Source organism: Cydia fagiglandana, chromosome 17 (assembly GCF_963556715.1).
Source record: "Cydia fagiglandana chromosome 17, ilCydFagi1.1, whole genome shotgun sequence".
NCBI lineage: Eukaryota > Metazoa > Arthropoda > Insecta > Lepidoptera > Tortricidae > Cydia > Cydia fagiglandana.
The window spans coordinates 17,951,585-17,964,506 of NC_085948.1; the positions used below are offsets into that span (position 1 = coordinate 17,951,585).

The window sequence follows — 12,922 nt, forward strand, 5'->3', positions numbered from 1 at the left end:
GAAAAAACATAGGATAGTCTTTACCAATCATCATCATCATTTCACGCAGATGAAGGCGCCGGCAGAGACTAGTATTTAAGAGCCAACAGGAGTGGTCATTTCTCCATACAAACGTACTCTACTGTTTCCTTCGTGGGTTTTGATGCTAGAGCAATGATTTTTTTTCAACACAGATTAATATTGTCAATATCTGTATCGGACCGTTTTGCTTTTTTTGATATTTTTGTTTATTAAGGCGCTAGAGCCCTTCAAAAATGGCCAAAGAGGCCATTTTGGCCATTTTTGGCCAACAAGCAGATCAAAGATCTGGAATCTAATTGGTGGCCCCAATCAATTAAAAAGTTAGGGAAGTTCTTCTACCTCCAATAACGTCGCTGCATGAAAATAGACTCAAAAGATATGAAAGCAAATAGGACCAAGTGTTTGACGCTGTTGTACCTAAGTTACAGGATTTGAGAAAGAGAAACTAAAACGCTCAGCACATTTGACAAGTATTGTATTTATATTAAACCAGTATTAAACCCTAACAATAAATAAATAATGTTATTATAAAACTTACTATCAGCATGATAATTTTAATATAAGCTTTTATTACTGATTGTGTCAAATTAATTGAAATTCGGTTTGTACAAAGTAACAATATAATTCGGTATTTTGGAAGAGTTGTTCCAGTGCACGAATAATTACTTACATCATCAACTAAAGATTATTAAAGAGGACTTTTATTCATGTGCAATGTATTTAGGTGTCTTTGTAAAGCGTATTTATGCAGAGTTTCGTAATTACAATGATCACATTTTAACAGCTGCGCTTCCGTGTGTAAAGTTTGATGTTTTCGTAAATCAACATTACGACCACACTTGTAGTTACATTGAAACAATTTGCTCCCAGAGTATCTCTTCTGGTGCTTGAGTAAGTCTGATTTTTGGCGGCACGCGTAATCACATTTGGTGCATTTGAAAGGCTTGTCATCCGAATGTGTCGTCTGGTGTTTTCGCAAATCTGATTTCCGCCTGCACTTGTAGTCGCAGTTCTTGCACTCGAATGGTTTCTGCCCAGTGTGTATCATCTCATGAGTCTGTAGAGAGTATCTATGCCTGGAAATAAAATCGCAGTAGCTACATGCAAATCTCTTCTCTCCAGTGTGTATCCTTTGGTGGATTCGCAGGCTTGCTTTATGATAGGACTTGAAATCACAGAGTTTACATTCAAAAGGTTTTTCACTGGCGTGTAGTACCTGGTGTCTTTGTAAGCTATCTTTTCGGGTACATTTGTAATCACATCCACTGCACTGATAAGGCTTATTCCCAGTGTGTGCCCTCTCATGGATTAGTAAGCTTCCTTTCCGATTGCACTGATAATCGCAATTGCTACATCTGAAGGGTTTCTCTCCAGTGTGAATCGTCTCGTGCTTTTTTACATCTGATTTTCTTAGACACGAAAAATCACAATAACTACACTTAAAACTCTTTTCACGGGTGTGTACGTTTTGATGACGTTTTAAATATATTTTATTAGGAGTAGAGTAACTGCAGAGATTGCAGTTGTGGAGTAGTGTTGTAGTGTGTAAAGTGTTTACATGTGTCCTCAAACTCTTCATGTCATCTGTTGTGTAGTCACATTGAGGGCACATGTAGTTTTGAAGGCTATGCTCTATTTCAAGTAAATCTGGCTTGTCAGGGCAGTTCCCATCCGGCACCATTTCCTCTGCTTTGGTTTGCATCTCTGCAAAATGATAATTGTGTCCAATTAATGTGGCATACAGAGTAATAAAATCAAGTATGTAGTGAATATGTATGGCAGGGCTGAATAGGGACAAAATATAAAATGTGATTTACTTGATATTTTTTTAATAACTCCCACACAATTAGTATTATACAAAATCTACTATTATTTTCTATCAAACGATACAATTTGTGTTGGTATTTATAGTTCGTTTTTTTTAGCATTAGAAATAAGGTAAACAATCTTGATGTGTCTTTTAATTGAAAAACACATTTTAAAAATAAGTTATGGCAAATATGTAACAATTATGAATCTAATACGATCATTTATATTCTTCTGCTTTCATAAGTAATCGTTTTTGATTTTTAAAAAGCGTTTTTCAATTAAAAGACATGTTAAGATTGCTTACCTTCTTGCAAGTTCTTTCTAATGCTAAAAAAAACGAACTATAAGCATTGTCCCTATTCACCCCAGCCATTCCTATTCACCCCGGTTGAAGGTATGTTGTTTCTTATGCATACATTACGGTATGTTTAAAAAAGTTGGAGAATTTCACGGAAATTTGGGGAAAATGACATAGAAAATTGAGGAAACTCTCATTGTGGAGATGGAAAATTTTGATCCTTATACAAAATATGACAAGTTTCCGAAATTTATTAATGTGGAAATTGCGTAGTCATGGAAACATTCCGACGGCACATATTAAAAAAAATGTTATGAATTTTGAATATTACACAGTTAATTCTTAGTGAAAAGAGGTATATTCCATAAAACCTACCTCTTAGTTTAGAGGCAGCATACGGCCTGTGAATTGATACAGGACCCAGCACAAGCTCCTCCTTAATCTCATGTTTCTCATAAAGCTTATCCAATGCAGTTGTCTCACTTGCACACATATTTTCACCATCTTCTATCTCCTTTTTCACAACTAGACCAGGCTCTGTTAGAAATTCTGCCTCTACCTTGACTTTATGGGAAGCATTGGCCCATGGGGCCTGACTTGTAGAAGGGTGAGTATTCTCATTACACACTGGCTCTAACTTTACTTTGGGCTCTGTTACATACACTGTTTCTTTCACTTCATAGGTATAAGGGTTGGCCGCTGTGACTGCCTGGCTTGTAGATGGAGTACTGTCATCGCTAAAGGGCTCCTTCACAATTCCGGGCTTGGTTACAAACACTTCCCTATCCTCCTTGACTTGAGGATTGGCCCATGCTTTACTCATACGGTCTATGTTAAACGGCTCTTCCTTTAACACTCCAGACTCTGCCAAACATGCATTAGTCTCTTGTGTTGCGCAAGAACTGCTCCATGCATTTGTGTGACTCGTACCAACATTTGTACTGTCCTCGCAAGGCTCCTCTTTCACAGTAACTATGCCAGGATTTTTATTTACAGACAATTCTTTAGGTTCAGTCTTCATACAGGTTTCTTTCAGTTCCATCTTTATGGATACTTTTTCTAATTCCATGACAATGTGGTTAATCAATGCCTGCAATGAATAAACACTAAAGTAGCCTATTATTGTGTAGTCATCAGCAGATTGATCTGTCTTAAACTCATTGTTAAGAGCACTGCCCTGGCATAGAGAGAAGTTTTAGGAAGAATTGTATCATACAAGTGGATGTTGCTGACTTTGCTTTTATATAATACAATTCAATATAAAAAAACTAACAAGTCGTTAATTTATAGCTTCTGATCAAAAACGCATGCTTCGTCAGGTGGACACAAAAACAATTCAGTTACAGGGTACATATAATTCTGTCATACTTACATCTAGTCTTGTCTGAATATCAGAACAGCATTTTCCCACCCAGATATCGATCAATAGAGTAGTTAAATAATTTACTCCATAAAATACGTACCTATAAATTAGATATCGAAAACAAGAGTGACTAATCCGACTGTGTATTTGCCAAAACCCCGAAATAAATATAGGTCACTAACGAAGCGTTAATCCATCGTTAATCCTTGGTTCTTACCGCCATCCTTACGGCTTAAACACTCACAAAGGCTACATTAATAAGTCAAATTTGTGTAAATCACTGACAATAAATCCTAACAACAATGTCCTATTGATTATTGAATTTATTTTTATTGACATGATTGACTACAAATAAACATAACCTCTAAATTGTGACAGTAACAGCAGTAGGCACGTTCGAAAACGTGTACGTTTTAACAAAATATGATGTTTTCTAAAGGCCAGTCCAGTGGCCTATTTTATAAAGCTACAAGTTACAATTTACAAGCGGAAGTCTCGTTCTAACACATAGGGTTAGAAAGAGACTTCCGCTTGTAAATTGTAACTTGTAGCTTTATAAAATAGGCCACAGGTGGCACAATCAAATTGACATCTGGAAACCATAAATCATCACTGATTTACTCCGGTTTGAATAAAAAATGCCTGTTCACGTATCATTTCAATAATCGATTTTGTTTCAGAAAATTTAATCAAAATTGGGCTTTATCATATGGTTAAAATAAAAATAACAAAATGCATACGAAATTCAGACGAAGTTTATTTTTCTGCTAAAATATTCTCAATCTTATCGACTTCGAGACGAAAGGAGCCGTGGTCGTCAAACAGCTTCTGAGCGCCGAAGCTAGCGTACAGCGCCAACGACTCTGTGTTTACAGGGTGCACGTGGAAGTCTACGTGATCGATGCCTTCTTCCTCGGCTTTCTGGAATAGGGGAAACTTTGGTAAATATTTATATACTACTCTACTACAACATTAATGAGCAGACATCGGATTTTAGAGGGCATTATCATAAAACAAAAAAAAAATGTTCTTCAGATCGATATAGAAATAAACTAGTTTTGAGGTAGGTACAGCGTGGCAAAAAAAGAGTATAAATTAAAAAGTGATAACACTGTATAATGTTGTCCCTTTCAAATCAATATATATAAGAGAACGGGACGACACTACGGTGTTGCCACTTTTTAATTTCTACTCAATTTTTTTGCCAGGCTGTAACAAACATACAATCGAATTGATAACCTTCTTTTTTTGAAGTCGGTTAAAAAAGCGTCGACATCTAGTCAGCGCTATGGAGATTATGTAAACAGTGTCGCTGCGCAAATGCGCTAAAGTTGCGCCGAGCAGCAGCCATAAAAGTTGACTAGACGTCGACGCCAGGGAGACGATAGAGGGGTACCTCTTATGGCTCCACTACACGATGGCCCAGCGCTGCGCCAGTCAATGATCAAAAAAATACAGAGCACTACGTTTGATGTGCGGACAAATAACCGACACCGTGGCCATTCCATCGCTATTCGGCACGCCATAAGCCATCCGACACTACTACTATCTATACACGTTGGTCCATCACAGTGGGCCACTATGATGAACCATTGTGTAGAGGAGCCATTAAACTTACACGACAAAATTCCACGATAAGTTGTTTAGCCAAGCCACAGCGCCGCGCCTCAGGCCGTATGTACAAGCTCTGCATGTCGAGGCTCTGCTCCCAGTTGTACAATCTGGTGCCGACGGCTGTGCCCACCGCAATACCCGATCGCCATGCTACTAGCGCGAAGAACCATGGCGGGGAGCTGGTGAAACCGTCTTCTATAAAATCTGTAAAGTAACCAGGACTTAAGTGACAGAATAGATATAGATTAAGAAAAAAGTATTTGCAGCAATCACATAACATGTAGGTACCTATCTACCATCATGTACAGACAACAATAGCAGAAAAAGAACAACATTACGTGTGTATCACGAAATGGACCCGATTCAGCACAATGACAGCTCTGAAGCCAGCGCTGGATTTTCATCAAGCCCATTGCGTGATGCCATAACAGATAACACATCTTTTTAGTGTTCCGTACAAAACTTTGTTTACGGAACACTTATGGGATCACTTCGGTCTTGTTTCGATTTAGATTAAAACACCTACCTTTTTCATTAAGATGTCGACCGTACAAAGTTTCTCTTATTTCTGATATTTCCTGAAAAATAAGAATATGTTAATAAATAAAATATAAAGTAGGTATAGTAGGTGGGTAAATAGTGGATATTAATGGAACTACATACTTACCTACGTAAATAGCATTTAAACTTGGTCAAGCTGATCTTGTCAGTAGAAAAAGGCGGCAAATTTGAAAAATGTAGGCGCGAAGGGATATCGTCTCATAGAAAATTTGAATTTCGCGGCTTTTTCTACTGACATGATTTGCTTGACCGTCTATAACTCGTAAAAAACTACTGCTAGCAAATATAAATTAATATAACATGAAAATACCAACACTTAGTTTCATAGATATCAAACTCACTCGTATCATCATGCTAAACTCTGCCATATCCTCTTGCCGCGCCGGAAGAATTGAAATATCTTTATTGATGCGCATTTTGCTGTAAAAAAACGTAGGTATTAACCGATTAAAAATACTAGCGAATTACACTAGTTTTAACCTCGTGCCGCCCAAGAAAAAAAACGCAAGATCAGCTAAACGCCCAGTGTGCAATATATGAGCCATAATATTGTGAAGTCGTAACTGCCCACGCACTTCAAATATTTTTTTTTTACATAAAACTCGAGCAGGATTTTTTTATTTTTTTCTGGGTATGTGTGAATAAAAATGAATACAGTAAACTGAATTCCACCTTCGTATCTTTTGTTCATTTAAATGCACATTGGGCTTTTGATTGATGTTATAAGTAATATAATATATTTTTTTTAATCAACTTTAAGGCACGTAATCGCGATAACGTAGCCTCTGACTATTATTATTCGTCTTAAATAGTTATATAATAAACAAGATAAGTCAAAATATATAGAAATGTTTTTTTTTAGGTTAGGGCCACTTTTTTATGTATGTTAACATTCATATTTGACACTGAAATGCTTTATAACACGATCTGAAAAATAGTTAATAAACTTCCTTAACATAAAATTTAATATCTTTCTTATTTATATATAAGTTATTTTATGTTTGCTGTATTTCAGTATCACTTTCTTCGAAACTTAATTTTTCACAAAGACTGTAAATATTTGGTTTATCACCAGAAAGTTGGTATTCAGGATCACGAATTGTATTATCTGATGGTAAAAAGTCTTCCAGCTCGTATTCAATAAGTAAATCATCATGCAGACCTAAAAGTAAACTATCAAAAAAGAACCTTCAGTTGTAGGTCATATTATGTATTTTTATAACAGTAGCGCCCAGTGTGCAATATGATGAACATAATCTTACAATTAAGAAAAAAATGTATTTATTTGTACCTTTGTAAAATAATTACAGTATATTTCAATAAAACAAACATTGAGGATAATTTTTATGTCACTCTCTAAACGAAAAAAAGTCATGATTCGTTTAACAAATCAAGATTATATACCCACGTGTTGCGAGTGTTTGAATAATTGCGTAAGTACAACACTATCTATGAATATCTCTGTCAAACGTCAGCTGTCAAAATGGTCGCCACTGAACCGACCATTCACGACCTCTAGGTAAATTCCAATTTTGCGCGAAAATTTAAAACAACCAGGTGATTAACTTTTATGTACAGCATATTGCACACTGGGCGTTTAGCTCTGAATTTAATTTCTAAAGTCTGGGCAGTTATGCTGAGTGTCACTTTGTACAATGTATTGCACATTGGGCGGCACGAGGTTAAACCCAAAATTCAGTTACATACTTTCTTCTTAGAACAAACGAATGTCTCGATGAGTATAATAGTTGTCCGTCGTAAGAAAAGTACAATCAGCGATAAGAGCTTGTACCAAAAATGAAATTTTTGCCAAAAACTTATTTCTTGTCTAACCAACCTAAGATTAGTGGTTTTTAACCTATGTATGTATACCTTGCGGCAATTTCACGAACAGTCTTGGGACTTATTCGCATGACGTAGGTCCCGTCCAAGTCATCACTGATGTCAGGTTTGAACTGCGTGAAGAAAGCATGTGCAGGATCGCTTGCTGGATGCGTCCAGTTCAACTGTGCGTTTTCTTTGAGTGCCACCTTGAAACGAATCTTTATTAAAGCCTATGCACACCAGATGCGTGTGCGTAGACGTGCACGTCCGCGTTGTAATATATGAGATCCTTATGAGAGACGGCACACCGCTTGTGTGACGTGTGCGAGCTCCAAGCGCACGTGCTCGAGCACGTCTACCTAGGGGCTGTCCATAAATTACATCATCGATTTTTGACCCCCCCCCTATAATCATCCAAAAATCATGGTTCAAATGACCCCATTTCCTCCTACTGCATGCTACCGTCATCCGATGTCCAGAATAGCCCCCTAAGCACACACGGCCGGTGAGCTCTGGCCTTATATGTGCGTTGCTGATTTTTCATGGTTTAACTCTAACGCCGGCTCACGTTTATTTTGGTAGCTCTTAGTTATACCAACCGTCACCTTTAGTGATCCAAAACACTTGAGCCTTTTAGCTCTTTTCTCGCTCGCCTCATCTCTTGACGCCTAAAACGCTCGAGTCTTTTGGATCACCTTACATCTAGACCAGCGGTCGGCAACCTTTTAGCAGCCAAGGGCCACATAGTAGTTAACGGAGGTGACGCGGGCCGTACTTTGTTAATATTTATGACTTTTAAGGACATTGTCGTTTGTCACTACAACCGCTTGCCGGTTGCCGACCGCTGCTCTAGACAGTAGAGTTCACTGACAAATATCAAGAAAGTGGGTAAGTATATGAGTAAATACCTGGCAAAGCCCTCGAAAGAGTTTGGTACCCACACCGCACCGCCGCGCACTCTGACGCACGCACAACATACGCAGCAGTAGCGCTCGCCCCGGCGGCGACGGCCGCGGCCAATAATGGCGGTAGTACAGTGCGCAACCGACGATCGTGCCGTCTCTCTCTGCGACTAACACGTGAAACCATGGCGGGGATGTCTCGAACCCGTCTCTGGAGAAACCTGGTAAAAATTGAATATTTAGGTGTCCTACCTCCGCTTGAACCACATGAGCAGCGCCATCTGTCGCGCCACTCAAGTACTAAATTAGTACATTAATAATGTCGCCCTTACTCATAGGACGTAGATTATAATATACATACATACAATCAAAAACAGATTTTTCAAAATCGGTCCAGTAAACGGAGATATGGAGTAACAAACATAAAAAAAAAAAAAAAAAAATACAACCGAATTGATAACCTCCTTCTTTGAGATTTGGAAGTCGGTTAAAAACAAAAGTTGTTCCCGTGGACAATAGTTCACAGCTACTAAGTAGGTACAGTCGAGTTCATAAATATGTATACATTTTTTCACCTTATTGCAATGGATTGAGGTGAAGAAATGTATACATATTTATGCACTTGACTGTAATGATTTTACCAAGAACGTTTACAGGAAAAAATAAGCCATAAAGCCATAAAGCTATTTCTCGAAAGACTGTACGGAAAGTCACATTTTGTCATTTGTTTTTGAAACCTAGTTACTAGTTACTATATTTATCTCTTCGCTCTATTTTTTTAATTTATATACAGGGTGATTCAGGAGACGTGAGCAGGACTAACACTGCGCATTTCGTAAAATATAAGCAACTGTTTCCTATGAATATTAGTGAGGTTAACGTTAATTTTCTAGTCGTGTTGAAAAAAAAGTTATTAATTTATTTACGACATGGATGGTCACCCTAACATTAGAATACTAAACTATCGATATTCTGTGTCAAATTGAATGTCATCACTGTCATCACGGTCTGGTTACTTTTGAAAACTCGTATCTTACTCAGGTTTGACATTTTATTTTCTTCGTAAAAGAGGTTTTATGTTTATTAATTAGGTCTTGTAGGGTGACCATGATTGTAGAGAATTGAATTTGTCCTCACCAAAAAGTTAAAAAATAGGAAAAAGTGTGGTTGTTTCACCTAAATACGACGGTGATCGATCAATTATCAGTTACTGAGTGTGCAGGATTAGTCCTGCTCACGTCTCATGAATCACCCTGTAGAGTTAATCAGTTCCAGATTGAGTGAATGTTTCAGGCCAATTCGAACGTAATTCACTGACATCAGAATGATATCATTTAGTTATCGTGCGTCTCTCTCGCGCCAATACACATACGAACAATTACGAGCGGAATGTATGCGCGAATGATAACAATATGACATAATTTAACCAATCAAAATATACGTTTGAATTGGCCTCAAGGTCGGTACCATACCACAGAATAAATTATAGTACTGCCGTACAGAAAAGAAACTTCCTACAAAACCAAAGATTGACAGCGGTTCAGGGTCGAATCATGCTATCCCTTTCTAATATATGGCACTATCCCTTTCGGCTATTTAGGGTTGTCAAAATTCAACTGATTATCTTATCTGCGGTCGTGTACGCAAAAGGATGTCGAGTGGTGCCAACCCTAATAATTGCTCGGAGCAATGCTGAGCCGAACGGAGCCGAGTTTGGCCGAAGTCAGGAGTCTCGCACCCCTGACCATACTTGAAAGGTTTAATGACACAGGACATTGTTCACTGATCATTCATTCTAATCAATTAGTTAATTAGAACGAGATAAGGTTATGAGTTATGAATGCTTTAGTAATTAGTAGGCATGCTTTCTATGTCAATGAATCATTATCACAGACACTTACGTTTAAGAGGAGGTAAATTGTCATCTGGGATTTCCTGTAACGATTAATTAAAACAATAAGTTATTATGTAGTTTAACACTATAATATTTTAAACTTTCGCGCTTTGAACACATATTAACTCACATTATAGACGGGTCTAACGCGAATTTTATTCAATTACCTTGATTGATTGTACTTGATTTACCAGTGAAACCTGTGTCGACACGTCGGTAAATCAAGGTAATTGAATAAAATTCGCGTTAGACCCGTCTACTTATAATGTGAGTTAGTTTAACACTAATTCTAATTTTAAGGAAAACTTGATATTAAAATAAACGTCCCTCCAATAGGTATGTTTATTTTGCATCTAATTGGGTTAAGCACAAATTTTAGAAAAAGGTCACTTCTGTGGATAATACAAGTCAAGATCGACTCTGGTACGTATAAATATTCCGTATTTCTTAGGTACTGGAATCTAAAGTAACGTACTGAAGAAATGTATTGCACCTGTAAGGGTGCAGCGTAGCTTTAGATTCACTATGCGATGTCTACAGGAAAGATGCGAACGAGTCAAGCATACTATAAAATGTGTATGACCCCAATTATGTAAATGGGCGTTCTAAAACCAAAAGAGGGCAAAAGATAAAGATTTTATTTACCAGTTTGATGATGTCGTATATATAAGATACATCGTCTGAACGAGCGTTGCGTACGATGACTTCACTGCGTGCACTAGACACCGGTTTTTCTGCTTTTATCTCCATCTGGCGGCGTAGCACGGTCGCGTTTTTATCCCTTATCACCATGCCTGTCACGTTCTAACAAGTATGTTAGTGCGAAAGGGACGCGCATAGTGATAGTCGATAAAAATGGAACCGTGCTGCGCCCGCTGATGTAGTTAACAGTGCCACATACACTATGATAATGAGAAATGTATCACACAAACACATTAACATACACAAACACTGTTCACACGTCCACCTTGCGCCTCCCAAGTCTTACAACTGTTGAATGTTAAGCTCTACATTTTAACAACACACTCGCGACTTGTCGGTAGTAAAAGGCGCGAAATTTAAATTTTCTATCGGAAGTCAACTCTTCGCGCCTACATTTTTAGAGTTCCGTACCCAAAGGGTAAAATCGGGACTTACACTCCACTGTCCGTCTGTCTGTCTGTCCGTCTGTCTGTCACCAGGCTGTATCTCATGAACCGTGATAGTTGAAATTTTCACAGGTGATGTATTTCTGTTGCCGCTATAACAAGAAATACGGAATCCTCGGTGGGTGAGTCCAACTCGCACTTGTCCGATTTTTTAAATATGCCGTGTTCTTATCTACTGAAATATGTCGCTGTGTGCTGTGTGTAATATAATATTATCATTAGTATCTGATTAAGAAAAAAAATGTTTCTAAAATTATCTTAATTTTTAGAATACGATTTGCAAATTAATATAATAATTTATTTAAAAAAAATTACCAAACTTTTAAAAATGTATTGTAATCGAAAGAAATCGAAATCAGCTTTAGAATGAGGTTGCTCAACAACTAAACAACGCTTCCAACATGTCGGCTGCGATCCGAACATTCTAGGTATCTGATCTGTCGCTCCATTTCACTCTGTTGAGCCACTTAGGACGATATCGTATGCGTTAGGAGAGGCCTTTATTACGATACGAGTGCCTTTAGCGGCCGCTATGAAGCTCAAATGCTGTCACGTGCCTCTTTCGCACTAATTAAATTTTCATAATTATAAAAACGTGATATCTTATCCTACAGTAGGCACCTACTTCAATGGGGTTGGCAACTGTCAACGGTTTACATAGATGGCGCCATCATAGCTTGCCCCTTTTTCTATGAGATTTGGCTTAAAGGGCTGGCATCCAGGGCGTAAAATTCCATTAAAAAAACAAATATTGACACATTTCTAGGGATTGACGGGGCAAGCTATGCTGGCGCCATCTGCTAAAAACTTCGACCTGCCAACCATGGGCCAAACCCCATTATCTTCATACTAGAATTACTAGGCCTTTGTACTTCTTGCTAATTGTATGTTAATTGTTTGTCTTTTTGTACAATAAAGAGTATACTACTACTACTACTAGATCTGTGCTTGTGCCAGCCAGACGGACACATCTATGTATTGTTTATCAGTAGGTACATAAGCAGCATGCACTTGTCGCGGGTCATTTGGAGCGATTACGGCTCGGAGTGCATTCGCGGGCGAAGTGCGGCACGCTTTTGGGCACGCTCCACACTGGGCTCGATATTACTAGTGGTTCTGTGAGCTGTAGATCTCCCGCATATTAAAGTTTCCAAATATGAACAAAAATAATATCTAACTATCAAACCCTCACAAAATATATCGCGAGAAACGGAAACCATTCTCGCTCGCACGGTCAATGCACACGGTTCTGAGCCTCTACCGCGAAAATCGAATACTGATATTTCGTTATCTGCCTCTGTACCAAGAGTGATGTGTTTTTGTCCGTATCACACTTGGCGATCAACTGAAACGAACCCCCTCCTGAACTCTACTTATACCTATGCTTATCTAGACAATCACGGCCCAAAAATATGAAGAATATCCCTTAAAATTTATGACCCTTTTAGTTAAAACAATTGAAAGTTAACCTAGATTTCCCCAAAACTG

General features: G+C 38.0%; 2 protein-coding genes across 2 annotated transcripts; both read right to left on the reverse strand.

Moving 5' to 3' along the window:
* Positions 1 to 516: 516 nt before the first annotated feature.
* On the reverse strand, positions 517 to 3,824 carry LOC134672645 (zinc finger protein 436-like). The gene is made up of 3 exons (XM_063530604.1): positions 3,592 to 3,824; positions 2,504 to 3,218; positions 517 to 1,725 (listed from the first exon to the last, which is right to left on the reverse strand). The coding sequence occupies exons 2-3, from the start codon at positions 3,195 to 3,197 to the stop codon at positions 710 to 712; spliced, it is 1,710 nt and encodes a 569-aa protein (XP_063386674.1). The 5' UTR covers positions 3,198 to 3,218; positions 3,592 to 3,824; the 3' UTR covers positions 517 to 709.
* A 408-nt stretch (positions 3,825 to 4,232) lies between these two features.
* LOC134672912 (uncharacterized) lies at positions 4,233 to 11,036 on the reverse strand. The gene is made up of 8 exons (XM_063530862.1): positions 10,932 to 11,036; positions 10,294 to 10,327; positions 8,399 to 8,613; positions 7,539 to 7,696; positions 6,008 to 6,086; positions 5,632 to 5,683; positions 5,110 to 5,309; positions 4,233 to 4,412 (listed from the first exon to the last, which is right to left on the reverse strand). Exons 1-8 carry the CDS (start codon positions 11,034 to 11,036, stop codon positions 4,248 to 4,250), a joined length of 1,008 nt encoding a protein of 335 aa, XP_063386932.1. The 3' UTR covers positions 4,233 to 4,247.
* Between the last annotated feature and the right edge of the window lie 1,886 nt (positions 11,037 to 12,922).

Bases quoted from the DNA above. Each gene is read 5' to 3' on its own strand.
- LOC134672645 (XM_063530604.1), bottom strand. From the start codon at position 3,197: ATGGAATTAGAAAAAGTATCCATAAAGATGGAACTGAAAGAAACCTGT. The intron at 1,726-2,503 runs GTAGGTTTTATG...ATCATTTTGCAG, and splicing joins TGCTGCCTCTAAACTAAGAG to AGATGCAAACCAAAGCAGAG.
- LOC134672912 (XM_063530862.1), bottom strand. From the start codon at position 11,036: ATGGAGATAAAAGCAGAAAAACCGGTGTCTAGTGCACGCAGTGAAGTC. The intron at 10,328-10,931 runs GTAAATAAAATC...TAATCGTTACAG, and splicing joins TATACGACATCATCAAACTG to GAAATCCCAGATGACAATTT. The intron at 7,697-8,398 runs GTATTTACTCAT...ATTCGTTTCAAG, and splicing joins TCTTTCGAGGGCTTTGCCAG to GTGGCACTCAAAGAAAACGC.